Source organism: Nomascus leucogenys, chromosome 22a, assembly GCF_006542625.1.
Source record: "Nomascus leucogenys isolate Asia chromosome 22a, Asia_NLE_v1, whole genome shotgun sequence".
Taxonomy (NCBI): Eukaryota; Metazoa; Chordata; class Mammalia; order Primates; family Hylobatidae; genus Nomascus; species Nomascus leucogenys.
The window spans coordinates 100618886-100632492 of record NC_044402.1 but is presented as its reverse complement, the minus strand read 5'-3'; the positions used below and the strand labels follow the sequence as shown (position 1 = coordinate 100632492).

The 13607-nt window shown below is 44.1% G+C and overlaps 1 protein-coding gene across 9 annotated transcripts in view; it reads right to left on the bottom strand.

Moving 5' to 3' along the window:
• SPATS2L (spermatogenesis associated serine rich 2 like) overlaps positions 1-13566 on the bottom strand; it is a 172526-nt gene extending 158960 nt beyond the window's left edge. For 2 of the 9 annotated variants that reach the window (XM_030803562.1, XM_030803557.1), the window contains exon 1: positions 12292-12739. Coding sequence is in view for 2 of the 9 variants with exons in the window: in XM_030803556.1 (XP_030659416.1) it covers positions 9784-9786 (3 nt within the window). In the remaining 7 variants the exon portion in view is untranslated. Of the gene's footprint in view, positions 1-9783; positions 10006-11130; positions 11150-11970 lie in introns of those variants that run through there. The other 7 variants (XM_030803558.1, XM_030803563.1, XM_030803559.1 and 4 more) reach the window with 6 other exon arrangements.
• Positions 13567-13607: the final 41 nt, after the last annotated feature.

Below are 13607 nucleotides of genomic sequence, written 5' to 3'. Positions count from 1 at the left end.
CCTCGTTCCTGGCTGGTTCAAATGGCAACTGGGATAACATGGAAAGAATTCCTGCATTTGGTGAGATGTTAGACCACAGTATCCATTTTCCGTTTCCAATGTCTGCTTTCTACACATCTAATTTCTTATCAATGAGTTTCATGAAGATACTCGTAGTACATACATGTAAGTAATATCTAAATATGCCTCACCTTAATAAATGAGGGGAAAAATTTAAATTTAAATGCAATCTAGAAGAGTCCAGAAGGTGAAATTCTACAAAAGTTTTCATATTATAAATTAGCGTTGCCATGGAAACCTTAGTTGATATCATCCACTGCAACTGAAACAGTTCTTATTCAGGGAGTACCAGAACAATGAATGAGTTTATATATTCAGTGCTACAAACCAGCACTAAATAACATTTTTAATGCCATTATTTCTAATTTTTGAGGAAGTAGATTTACATAGTCTCCTTGAGTGTTCATGATTTTGATATGGCACTAAAATCGAGGGTATGGAATTACAGTGGAGTGATCAATTGCATCAAGAGCTGAGCAAGTCACTGGAAGCTCAGTGCATGTACTGAATCCACCATTCAGATTTCACAGGAGAAATAAACGAGAAAGGAAAAAGACCTGCCAGATCAGGACATTTGCAATCACAGTGACTGGCATAACATCTTCCCCTTTTCCCTTAAAAAATTATAGGACTGACCACATTCCTACAATAAACACTTGTCGATCAGGGCAGTATGTGAGATCAGACTCTCTGCTGTTTACAGCACTTCAACAAATGGGTTTTCTCAGTTATATACTGGTAATCACTACAATACATGAAAGTCAGCCCACACTGAGAACAGTATTGCCTCCAATCAAAATCATTCTTACCTTAGTATACTAAAGCTTTTTCCCTCTTGTAAGCAACAAAGGCTACAATAAAAGAACTTCCCAAACACCCACAGCTAAGGAAAGAACTGCTCCAACAAAATAAGTGTGAAAAATCTGTCCCTGGTGTCCAATTCATATATAAATCTTCTTTTTTCAGGATATTTTAGTGGCTTTCTTTATTTGTAATCTATCAGCAAAGAATAGAAATAAAAGTTTATTTTGATGGCAGTGCACCTGACTATTCAGAGATTCAAAAACCTGCTTTGTTAATTGTTATGCTATCCTGGCAGAGGATGTAAACATGCCTTTTTTCCAAGGCTTCATGCTGTACCTATAATCTCAGACGAATATTTTCACAAATGCAAACCATAGGGAGGATGGGACTTAGGCAAAATGTGAAGGCAACTTCCTTCTGGTCCTTTTTCACCCTTGGCTGGGTAAAATCTGGGCCCCTTGCCCCAGATTTCATATCCTCTTCCTGATCAGTCTCAGGGAAAGGTCTATAAAATTATTCAACATAAGGAGAATGAATTGAGATATACTGAGATATGAGGGTAAGTTTGACTTACCACCTCCATAGCATTTGCATTTTAGGCCCTGGTGCCAGGCACTTTATATTTTATCTTATTTAGTCATAACAAAATCATAACAAAATTGTAGGCGTTACTCACTTCGCTTCATACATGAGAAAACTGGGGTTCAGAAAGATTAAATAACTTGCTCAAATTCATATAGCCAGCAATTGCATGACTCAAAATCAGGTCTTTCAAGTGCCAAAGCCTGTCCTCTTTTTCTTCTAAATCATACTGGTCATAGGAAACTAAATAGAGTTTTTATAACGTAGGCTTTCACATATTGGAGAGCAAAAAAGAGAAACTTGATATTTGAAGTGCCCTTTTCAGCAGTATGGATTCTGAAACCACAACATAAAGGTGGCCACCTTTCTCATACACACATAAGACCAACCTTCCCACTAGAGACAAAGACATGAATGTACCATAATTTAAGAAAATCAGCCCTATATCTGTCTTCCTTTCTCCTTCCAAGTTGTACAAATGGGACTCAGAGACCAGCGGGACAGCAAACTAGCAAGAATGTTTGCTCTCAGGGGTCTGGAACCAGGGAAAAGCCAAGCTCCAGGCAAGTTATTCAATTCTAAATATCTATTAAGTTTCCTGACCCTTGCTGGTAGTTCTCAGTACTAAAGAGGCCTGGAAGGGAGTAGCAGTGGCCCAACCCTAGGGACACTACTGTCCCAAGAAGGCTTGGAGAAACATGACAGGACCCTTACCTAAGACAACTTGGGGTCCCTCCACAAGAACACAAATCCAGGACTTGGGAATGCAGGAGACAAGGTGGAACCCAGTACAAAAGTGAAAACCTGTTTACCCAAGAACAAAACTGAGTTATGGCTACCTGGCTAAACTACCTGGACAAGGCAAACTGCATGGTCGGTCCGCTAAGTCGCTAAGCCTCACATGAAAGGAAGCTGTATTCCCTCTGGAAAGGGCCTAAACTGGTCCTAGATCCTGCAAATGAGGGAGAAATAATCACATCAAGGTAGTCACCACTCCTCTCAGGCTATTTTCTATAATGTAGGACTTTCAAACTTTTGTTTTTAGCACAAGAACCTTTGCCCCTAACAAAATCGTATACAAAATGCCTACTCATGAAGCAAATAAATACAGCTGCCCAGGTTGAAACCAAGAGAGGAAGTTCTTCTCAGAATTTAAGAGTCCAACAGACTACAGCAGGCAAACCACCACTAGAGAAGACACTGAGTCACACTGCCTATCCGATTTCACTGGAATCTAATCCTACTGGACTGTTCTCTTTATAGTCACAGTTTCTTCCCATCACCTCTTCCAGGAGGGTTCCCCTTCCTGATCCAACCTGATAAGATCTGGTTTCCTGTCACAGGTTGGCTTTTCCACCATGAACAACATAAAGCTCTGCATATCTCTCTTTTTTTTTTTTTTTTGAGATGGAGTCTCGCACTGTCTCCCAGGCTGGAGTGCAGTGGCACGATCTCGGCTCACTGCAAGCTCTGCCTCCCGGGTTCACACCATTCTCCTGCCTTAGCCTCCCGAGTAGCTGGGACTACAGGTGCCCACCACCATAACAGGCTCTTTTTTTTTGGATTTTTAGTAGAGACGGGGTTTCACGGTGTTAGCCAGAAGCTCTGCATATCTCTTAAGGCAACACGTGCTATCTTCCAGGTCTTTCTGACAGCCCATATGCCCTTCCCTCAAAGCCCTTCAGGCCCACTCATCCACAGATTACTGCCCTCAGTGTCTTAAGGCATAACTAACTTCTGTAGAGCCCTTATCAGTTTGGGGCACATCATTTTGTTTGACACACAATGAGTGTATGGTGTGCATATTATTCAGACTCCAGATTCGTTGATTCATTGACTTGTTCAGGATCCTACAGCCAGATAGTAGGGGAGCTGGGACGTAGCCCACTAGGAAGAATCAACGGCAGGATGGGGAATCTCAGAGACCAGCTCTCAGGGTTTCAGCTGGTGACTCACAAGTAGGAGGCTTCCAGGGAATGTGACTCCACTTTCCCTTCCCTTGTTCCTCCTGTCTACCTGAAATCCTTCCTCTACCACACCACGAGAATTCCTGCCTCCCACTTCTGATGATGGCTGGGTGGGCCTACTGAGACAGATGTGCTTTAATAGTGCTTTCCACACTATGCCCATTGTACATATAACTCCTGGCTGTAGTGTTCAGAATCTGTCTCTCCAATTCTGAATCTTATCCAAACATTTCATACCTCTGGATTGAAAAAACTGAGCAAATGCTACTTCTCTATGCCAATAGGGCTGACTTAATCATTCAAAAAGCTCATGGGCTTGGCTCGTACAGGATGCATCTCCTGGGAATGAGATGTTCACTAACAATGCTGTCCAATAGAACTATAATATGAGCACGCAGGTGATGTTTAATTTTCTAGTAATCATATTTTATTTTATTTCTTTATGTCATATGTTAACGTCCACTAAGTAATCACATTTTTAAAAATAAAAAGAAACATGTGAAATTAATTTTAGTAATATATTTTGTTTAACCCACTATATCAAAACTATTGCTGTTTCAACATGTAACCAATATTACAATTTGTTAAATGAGAAATTTTACATTTTTTTATATAGTCTCAAAGCATGGTGTATTTTACACTTACGCACATCTCAACTTGGACTAGCTGTATTTCCAGTGCCCAACAGCCACTGTAGCTAGTGGCTACAGTACTGAACAGCAGGTCTATCATCTCGCCGCTGTTCTCATCCCTCCTATCATTTCTTTCCTTTAGTGGAGATGCTATAGGCAGGGGCAGACAGTGGGGACCAGGATCATTAGAGGAGACTGACACACACCTGAAGGGAAGGCCCAGATCACAAAGAAGCTTTCGTGCCATGCCAGGAGCTTACATTTTAACCTGAAAATGCAGAAACTCTGCTGAAGGATTTTAAGCAGTGGAGAGTTGTAATCAGATTTGCCTTTTAGAAAGGCAGCAGTGTGAAGAACAAATTGGAGACAGGCCAGGCAGGTGCCAGAGAGACCAGTTGCGAGGCTACTGCAATAATCCTCAAGAGAAGGGATGAGGGCCTGAACCACAGCAGTAATGAAGGTTATGATACAGGGAGGAAAGAGCAGATTCAAGAGAGTCTGAAAAGACAGTCTCTATATAAAATGTAGAGGTTGAAGAAGGCAAAGAAGTTGTCCTAGGTTTTAAACTTGGTGAAGCAGGTTTCATTCATTGAGATAGAAAACACAGAAGGAGTATGCTGGATTAAAGTTGGAGAAGTGATGTTTTGAACTTGTTGAGTTAAAGATACTTGGAACACATGCCAGATAAGATTTCATGGCTGGAGATGCAGATTTACAATGGAATCAATAGCATATAGGTGGTAGTAGAAGAAAAGAGAAGATGAGCTGCCACAGGGCAAATGTGAAGAATGAGCAGAGGGCTGAGGGCTGAACTGTAGGGCATGCTAAGGTTTGAGAGGAAGGGAGGACAGCAAAGAGAAGTCCAAATACAGAGCAGCTGGACAAGAAAGAAAATTAGGAGAAATGGATAACTCAGAAAACAGGTGGGCAACATTTTAAGGAGCAGAGAGTTGTCAAGAACACCAAATGTTGTGCAAAGTTCAAGAAATGAAAGAGAATCCTAGATAATGGACCTGGTGGTCAATGGACCACCAACAGAGGTGGTCATTAGGAGAGGACAGGAGTGTAGGGGGTTGAAGATGAAAGGAAGGTGGCGAGGTGCAGGATGTGTACGAGGAGCTGTACTTCAAGGAGCTGCCTGCTAAGACCAGGAATAAGATGAAACACACCCAAACCTATAGAGAAGCGACCAAAAGCGTTCATCGTTTTCTGTTTTTATAAAGAATAAGAAAGACTTATGTATGTTTATATGCTGAAAGAAAAGGATCATTGAGACCTTGAAGAAAAGACAATGAAGCAAGGTCCCTGAGGAAGCAAGAGGGATTAGCCTCAGACTGGAATAAGGGAAAGGAAGAAAAGGAGTGGGAAGAGAGCCTGCCATTTATAAGGAACACAGATCACCACTGCAAAACCATTTTTCCTTAATTAGAAATATAAATGTAATATAGTTATCCGTGAAGGCTTTCTCTTTAATAGTACTACTTGTCATGTATAAAATCAAATAAATGCTGAGCATGGGAAGAAGTCACCAGAGCTCCAGATCTGTGGTCTTGGTAGATTACCAAGCCTTTCACACACCTTCAAACTGCTCCTAAATATCACTTCAGGTGATACTCATCACCTGCAGAGCCACAGGGGTTGCTGACAGCTAGTGGTCTCTCTGACTTGTTGGTTTCTGTGCAGACTGATAGGTAAATATTTTCAGCGTCACCATGTGTTACCTCACAGGGTGGTATAAGAAAAAGCAGGGCCTGGGTGTCAGACACCAGATTCATCTCCCACTTATCAACTCTGCACACTCAATCAAGTTATATAACTTCCCTGAGCTTCAGTTTCCTTGTCTAATAAGGGTATATAATCCTTACCTTCCAAGATTCCTTTGAGGTTTAAATAAAATGATCAATAAGTGATAACTATGATGATGATGATGACTGTATTCACTTTGTTCTGAAATCTCTAGGAACTGGGTGCTGATAATGAATTAGTATTTTGCAACAGCTGGCATCTTGATCCCTAAGGTCAATTAAAGAATCAATCCTAGTGTTAGGAAGGAACCTTGAAAATCCATATGGCCACCTAATGTTTGCATCCTTTCTTCATCTCAGTGCATATGCAGTTTCTGCCCGCGAACTGCCTGGCCTTTATACCTGCTCTACCAATTACTAGCTACTCAACCTTTCTAGGCTTCAGTTTTGCTCTTCAGTAAAACTGGAGTAATAGGAGCATGTACTTCATAGCAATGTTTTGAGAATAAAGGAGAGAATGCATATAATTAAATAAGATATTGCCTGGTATAGGCGATGCTTATACATGTTCAGTGATGGCGGCCCATCACCTCCTGAAGTAGCACAATCCATAATGGAGCAACTTTCCATCTACTGACCCAAAATCTGTATTCCTCAAACATTCCCTTTGGTCCTAGCTTTACAGACCATGGGAGTAGTTCCACAGAATCAGAATGAGGGCTCTATGTAACAGTGTGTTTATACCTTTACTCAACTGGGCTACATGCACTGTGCAGTGTCCCACAGATGGCTGGCTGCTTGGGAACACAATCTGGGGTGGACCTCTCATTATTTACATTACTGTGAAAGTGTCAACCTTCAGTGGCATTTCCATAATGCAGGAGGCCTTTCTGAGCATTCTAAGTGAGCTGGATGCTATCCAGGAACACACTGGTTATATCGCTTCCAAGATTTATTTTTCGCTTTGTGTCATAGTCAGTTCAGCACTTGGCACCACACGTAATTACTGCAGGTATCTATATATCCGTTAGGTTCCATTATTGAACACTGCAGCCCACCAATGCTCAGAAGACTCCTAGCTGGGCTCAACTCAGAAGCAGGAGTACTATAAGAGCGCTGATGTAAAGTCAACAAATTGGCCCTGGAATTCACTCACATCACCCTTCCCCCATCCTTATATTCCCAATAACACTGAAATCTTATCCAAATCCTTTCAGTAATCACCTCAAACAACTGTCATTCTAAGAAGATTCCCTCCACTCCCCAACAGAAGAAGTTTTTTTCCCTTCTGAGCTCTGTTAGACCTTTGTTTCTGGGATACGTCTGTTATTTTTTCCTGCTAGGCTATAAACTCCTTCCCAGCAGAAACAGTGCCTTGTACAAAATAAGGCTTACTAAAGAATTAAATTCAGTCCTGAATACAATGGGATGTGGCAGACTCTTTCCTACATCACCTTTCACCCTCAGATGGGTGCCCAGATGTATTTTTTTTTAATTTACAAGGATGCTTTTAAATGAAAAACTTGAGCAGCCCTGCAATAAATACAGTCTGAAATTTTAGAGCCAATTAGCTGAACTTTTATATAACTGATAACTTTAGCCTAATTGTTTGACGTATAAAATACTGGCATAAAGCCTCAATGCTTTTTTTGCTCAGTACTGGGGCCCATCACTCCACCTTAAAATAACTACAGGCTTCTTAATTCCAACTCACAACTGCCAGACTCCATCATTATCCCAACTCTGGGAAATGCCGAGTCCTCAGAATTCTCACAGTTGATGAATGGAGAAGCTGATTAGAACCACTGAAGAAAAATGGAGAAAAAAAACCTTGACAGACGACTCCTTCAAATGCCTGTCCCTTTTATCCAATGTCAACATGAATTTCTAAGTTAACAAATATTTATTGAGGTCATGACTATATGTCAGGCTGTGAGTTAGGCTCTGAGGACCCAACGGTGAGCAGTTCAGAGTCAATATCAAAGCCCATGATTTTAAAAATATCATCCTTACATTTATTCATTTTATGGATGTATTTATCAAGTGCTTCTTATGGCCAGGGCCAGTAGACAGAATAAAAGGCACATCAGTGCCCTGAAGGAACTTGCTATCTAGTTGAGAAAGCAAGAATGAAGCACATAACAGCATAAGAAAGGATCTGATGGTCTAGAGGAACGATGCAAACAAAAGGGCAGAAAGAACCAATGAGAGTAACATGATCAGGGCAGGCTGACTTGAACTTGAAGAATGTGGTTAGGTCAGAGAAAAAAAGAAGAGAGACATTCTAAAAGGCAGGGCATGAACAAAAAAGGACGCATGAAAATGAGCATGTCATCTTAGAAGGGCAGTGAGATCCAACTAGTAGGAACAGAAGGTTCACATTGGAAAGAAGTAGAAAATAAAGCTGGTTAGTTAATTTGGGGTGAGACTGAGAGGCTCGGCAATGGGGGAGGCCATGGAAAGTATTTGCACTATGGTGCAATACTAAACAATGCTAAAGTATTGTTCCTGTGAAACAATCCTTGGAGAAGAGTTCTGAGGGAAGAGTTTTAGGAAGGTTGATACAGTGGAAGTGCGTAGAATGGGGAAAACTCAATTACAGAGAGACCAAGATGTAGACTATAATCATCCTAGAAACGGCGATGGCTGACGGCCTCCTATCTGATCGGGCAGAGTGAAGAACGAAAAGGAAATGCAGGGGTGGCTCAGAGAAACCATTAAAAAAGAAGAGTTAACAGGACTTGATACACAGTTTCACAGAGGCAGTGAGAGAGCGAAGAGTCAGCAATGGTTCCTACATCTCCAGTCTGGGTGATGAAGAGAATGCTAAACGGATCAAGAAAGGAAAGTCTTTTCATCATAAAAGGAACAAGTTTAGAGAGAATACGAAGTTTGTTATCAAGCATGTAGTCTTTAGCTCGACAGCAGGACATCCACCATAAAAAGTCTATTAATTAAGCAAGTAGATAAATAGGAATGGAGTTTGGATCAGTACTAGAAACAAAGATTTGTATGATGCAAAGAAGGATAACATCACATTTAAAATTTTTTATTAGAAAATAAAAACACTAGCTATTAAACAAAAATAATAAAAATTATATAAGTTTTAGAGAGAAATACATCTGCATAAGACTGTTTTTCTCAGCTATGGTACTTAGGGGATCCTGCCCATTACCACAACACTGAAGGAATAAGATTCTGCAGAAATTCAACATATGGCCTATTTACATAACAAGCATCACAACTCCAAATTAGCCATTTTGATGTGTCAAAGACATAACACCTTCATAGCAACACTACTTCAAAAAAGGGAAGAAAAAAGAAAGGTTTGTTTTTCTTCTATAATTATGTTTACTGGGTTTTTAACTGTTTGTAACATGAAAATCTTATTTTAATTGTTTGATTACACTTTAAGGCAAAACAGTGATGAAACAGATTAGTTGAATGTTGCACAACCATTCAGAGATCAATAAACAGACCCAATCACTTAAATCTGTCCATATGAGACATCTACTCTCATGCCCTGTGTCATGCTTGTAAAATCTACTCTTCTGTGCACAGAAATTATAACAAACATATGATTTAATTATCACAGTCAAATGACAGTAAAAGTGCTACAGAAGATGGCTAGGAAAGAAGTACTATGAAGCAGTGACTAGGCAGTACCTGTCAAGTGCACATAAAATGCATTCCACTCTTGTCATACAGTGGGACAGGTAGTAGCAGCTTAGATCTTACGAAGAGCAACCTCAACTTTTTCCATCCTATCCAAACTGTAACCAGGAGTTCTTGTCCCGGCTCACTTCAGAAAATGCTGATTAAAACTGTATAAAGTAATAGAATGAAGACCACCTATGCCCTTTCAACACACAACCGTTCACGAATATTCACTGTGATTGATAACACAATTCTGATCACAGACTGAGAAACTGACAAAAATTAGGCCCCAAAGTGAGATATTTCTAAAGCTTAACTTCTGATGTAAAAGCTTACCATTTACATGGCAAAACGGGTCCATAACATGCTTCAGATTGGCATGCAATCAAATACTGCAACGATGTGGCCTAAGTATTTTCTTTCCCTGATCCTTACTGGTGTGGCAGAGCAGCTTCACAAGCCCACAGATACCTCTCTCCACAATGGCCTCAGGAAAATCAGTGCATGCAGAGAAACTATTTACTGAAGACTTTCATTAGGGGGCTCCCTAAAACAAAATGAATACAAAAGGAGTCTTGATCATTTTGCCTGTCTAAATGAGCACATTAAATTAAGTTGATTCTTAGAAAATCATTTAATATTTTCAGGGATTAAAGAAAGAAAATTGCCAATTAATACAGTCTTTTCCCAGATGTTCAGTTTTTACTAACATCTTTAGCTATTCTCTGCATTCAAGTGATTGTATTTTTATGCAAATTATCTTTTGGGGCTAGTCTCTAGTTTGTGTGTGTGTGTGTGTGTGTGTGTGTGTGTATTTAAAGCCACACAGATACAGAATTCGACATGTTTTCTCCCACACAGATACAGAATTTGACATGTTTTCTGTTCTGCTGCTCCATACAATAGGTTTTAACACAGCTTGAGCTTATTCCAAAACTCTAATTAGAAACTGCAGTATTTGCCTTGTCCAAATAGAAACCCATTCCCAAAGTTGATTTTTCCCCAGTTAAAATTCAACAAAGAATATCATACGCAGATATTTTTAAACACGACAGTTACTAGATAAAACTGCCCTAACAACACATTGCTTTCTGTTTAAGCAACACAATTTCATAAGGCCTATCAAATACCTTATCCAGATGGCCACTCTATTTTCTGGGTATTGGTTGCATTATTTGAAGTCTTTTTTTTTTTTTCAGAGTGAAGAGATTTCTGACTTCCTGTCCTTTTCCCTGCTATATTACATACATCTGCTTAAACTCTGGAAAATAGTACCAATCAAAGTGGTGCTGAATCCTTCCTTAAAGACAAACTAAAACGATGTTAAAAAGGTTACATGATCTTACTATTTCAAGTACTGGTATAAAACCACTTTCTCCGCACAGGTTCTAAAATTTCAGAGTCGTTTGTCTTAAAGCCTGTCGGCTTGTGAGGGGGCTGGTACGTATTTTAATGTTTAAATTTCAAAAAATAAGCAAAGACACTGTGTTTGAAGTTCAAGGGTTTTCACTAGCTCTCAAGCTACAAACCCTGTAATACAGTCAAAAGAAAACGTACAGAAAGAATCTTTCACGAAAAGTGTCAGGTCTCCAAAACCCTGACATCTGCTAAAACCAGGATTGCGGGGGGGGGGGGGGGGGGGGGGGGGGACGAGAAGCTCGTGAAGTTCACAAACACACCAACCCCGCGGGAACACGAAAGCTCCACTCGCGAAGACGCGACGCTTCCGCCGCATCCCCGCGCAGGTGAAGACTCGGCCCTTCAGCCCCGCGTGTGCGGCAGCGTGATATTCAGAGTGCGCCGAAGTCCAGCGGGAGCGCCTCCTACGACAGCCCCGTCTCCCGCTCGGGTCCGCCGCCCGCGGACTCCGGGGTCCCCCCGCCCAAAGGCGGCGGCGCGACCGCTTCGTCCCGCGGCCAGGGCGCTCGGCGTCTCCTCCGGCCACCCCCGCCTGCCCGCGCAGCGCGGACGCCGACGCATCCCGCTCCCGCTGGGCGCCGGGTTCCCTGGGGCCGCGGCCCCCGCACCCGGCTGGGATCCGAGGGCGGGGTGGTCGCGGCTGACGTGGGCTTTGCGGCTCCGGGCCAAAGAGCGGCTTGGGGGGCGGTGGGTCTCTCTCCGGCTTGGGAGGGGACGGGGACGCCCACGCGGGAGGACGGCAGGCGAGGGACGGCGGCCGCGGGCGATTCAGATCCGGGGCGGGCGGGTCCACGTCGGAGCGCGGCGGCCACACGCTCGCCCGGGGAGCGCCACTGTGCGTCCCAGCCGGCGCCTCCTCCCGCTTGCCCGCGCCGGCCGGAGAAAGGAAGAACGGCGACCTTCGCGTCCGGTCTGCGCCACCAGCCCGCCTCGGCGCCGAGCGCGGGCCACACCCAGCGCCCCGGGAGGCGGTGGAGGCTGGGCGGCCCGGGCTGCGGAACGCTCGGCCCAGCCGAGTCTCTGTCCCGGCCGCGCAGGCCCCGCCGCGTCCGCCCGCGCCCTGCATCCCCAGCCGGCCCGGCGTGGAGGGGGTCGCGGGCTTACCTTTGTGTCGAGCGCCGGCCGCTCCGTCCGGGGCCAGAGCCGGGGCCCGGGGGCGCGGTCGCCAGGGGAGGCGCCGCGGCAGTGGCGGCTCCTGCGGCTCGGAGGGCGGGCCGAGCGGGAGCCGCTGCCTGGGCCGCGCGCCGTCCGGAGCTCGCCCCGCGCTGCCGGCGCCTGCAGCGGAGGGCGCAGCCAGCTCGGCCCCCGGACTGGATTCCTTCACTGACACAACTCCGGCTCGGCCGCCCCACGCAGGGACACTCCCGCCCCTCGCAGGCTTCCCCCGCCCGCCGGCCCGCCCGCCTTCCCCTCGGTGTCACTCACCAGGCGCACACACCCCAGCCGGCGCCCTAGCTCCCGCTCGCACACACAGCGCTGCTCACGCCTCTCTCGGGTTTTGTATCCGCTCACACGCACGTTCTGACACAGATCTCGTCCCTCCACACGCCCTCCCTAGCTCCTTTCCCACCCCACTTTCTAGAAGAATCCCCGTACAGCTTCCGCACTTTGCTTGCTTGCTCCAGACCGACCTCCTCGCCTTTCCCCAAACCTCCACTTCACCGAAACTCCCCGTTATTGAAAGATTTGGTCACAATCTGCACGTGTTGCAAGAGAATCATCTTCTCCTACCCGAGAAAATGAACTTTGCTCCCCCAGCACTGTCTGCAAATACGAGATGTTTTTCCTTTTAGAAGGTAGTAATGCTTTCTGGAGAGGATCCAAGCTCAAAATGTAAACAAAGATAGCCCATTCGAAAATGACCTGAAAAATCAGGCGCGGAAAAAGTGCTGGGGCTCGGGTCGGCCCTTGGAAACCCGACCAACCCGGGGTGTTCCGCCGCCTCCTCTGCGCTGCGCGTCTGCACACTGGGTTCCAAACGTGTGTGTAATAACCAAGTTACACATGGGCATCGTGGGCTTCAGCCGTGGGTTTCTGCCTGGGAGTACAGTAGTTGGGAGAGTAAAAGCAGTTTCTCAATCATTATTCATGATGGAAGCACTTTAGATAACACTCCTCTTCCAGAGGCAGTAGAGTGAAATGCAGGCAGCTCTCCAATTCAGTATGTATGTATGTATGTATGTATGTATTTAGAAGGGTGACTTCTTAGCTTCCTTTTTTTTTTTTTTTTTTTTTTGGCAATACCAATAACTGCTTCAGAGTGGCTCCTTGGCTGTCAAGCTCCTTATAAATATCAGACCAGAGTTGGTTATGCCTCTCGAGCTCCAGACTCTAATGGGCCTCCGAGGGCACTGCAGAATCGTACATAATCCGATGTTCAGGAATTCATAATTTGAAATAAAATACAAACACCTTGTGGATAAAGTTCAAATCTGCTAACATAATGTGGCCCTGTTGACAACGCACTGCTGAAATAAAGAGAGGAGCTAAAACGAAAGGAATTCATTTTCTTATGTGACTTGGAGTGGTGGTTCTTGCTACCTTATGATCGCCTTGGATTGGTGTGTGGATCATATAATTTATTTAACAGACATTAGCAAGTGCTTTATAAGTACCAGCTCATTTAATCCTTCGAAGAACCCCATCAGGTAGATACTATTTTTGTCCTGTTTTACAGATAAACCGAGGGCTGGGCCTATTGGCTCACACCTGTAATCCCAACACTTTCGGAGACCGAGGTG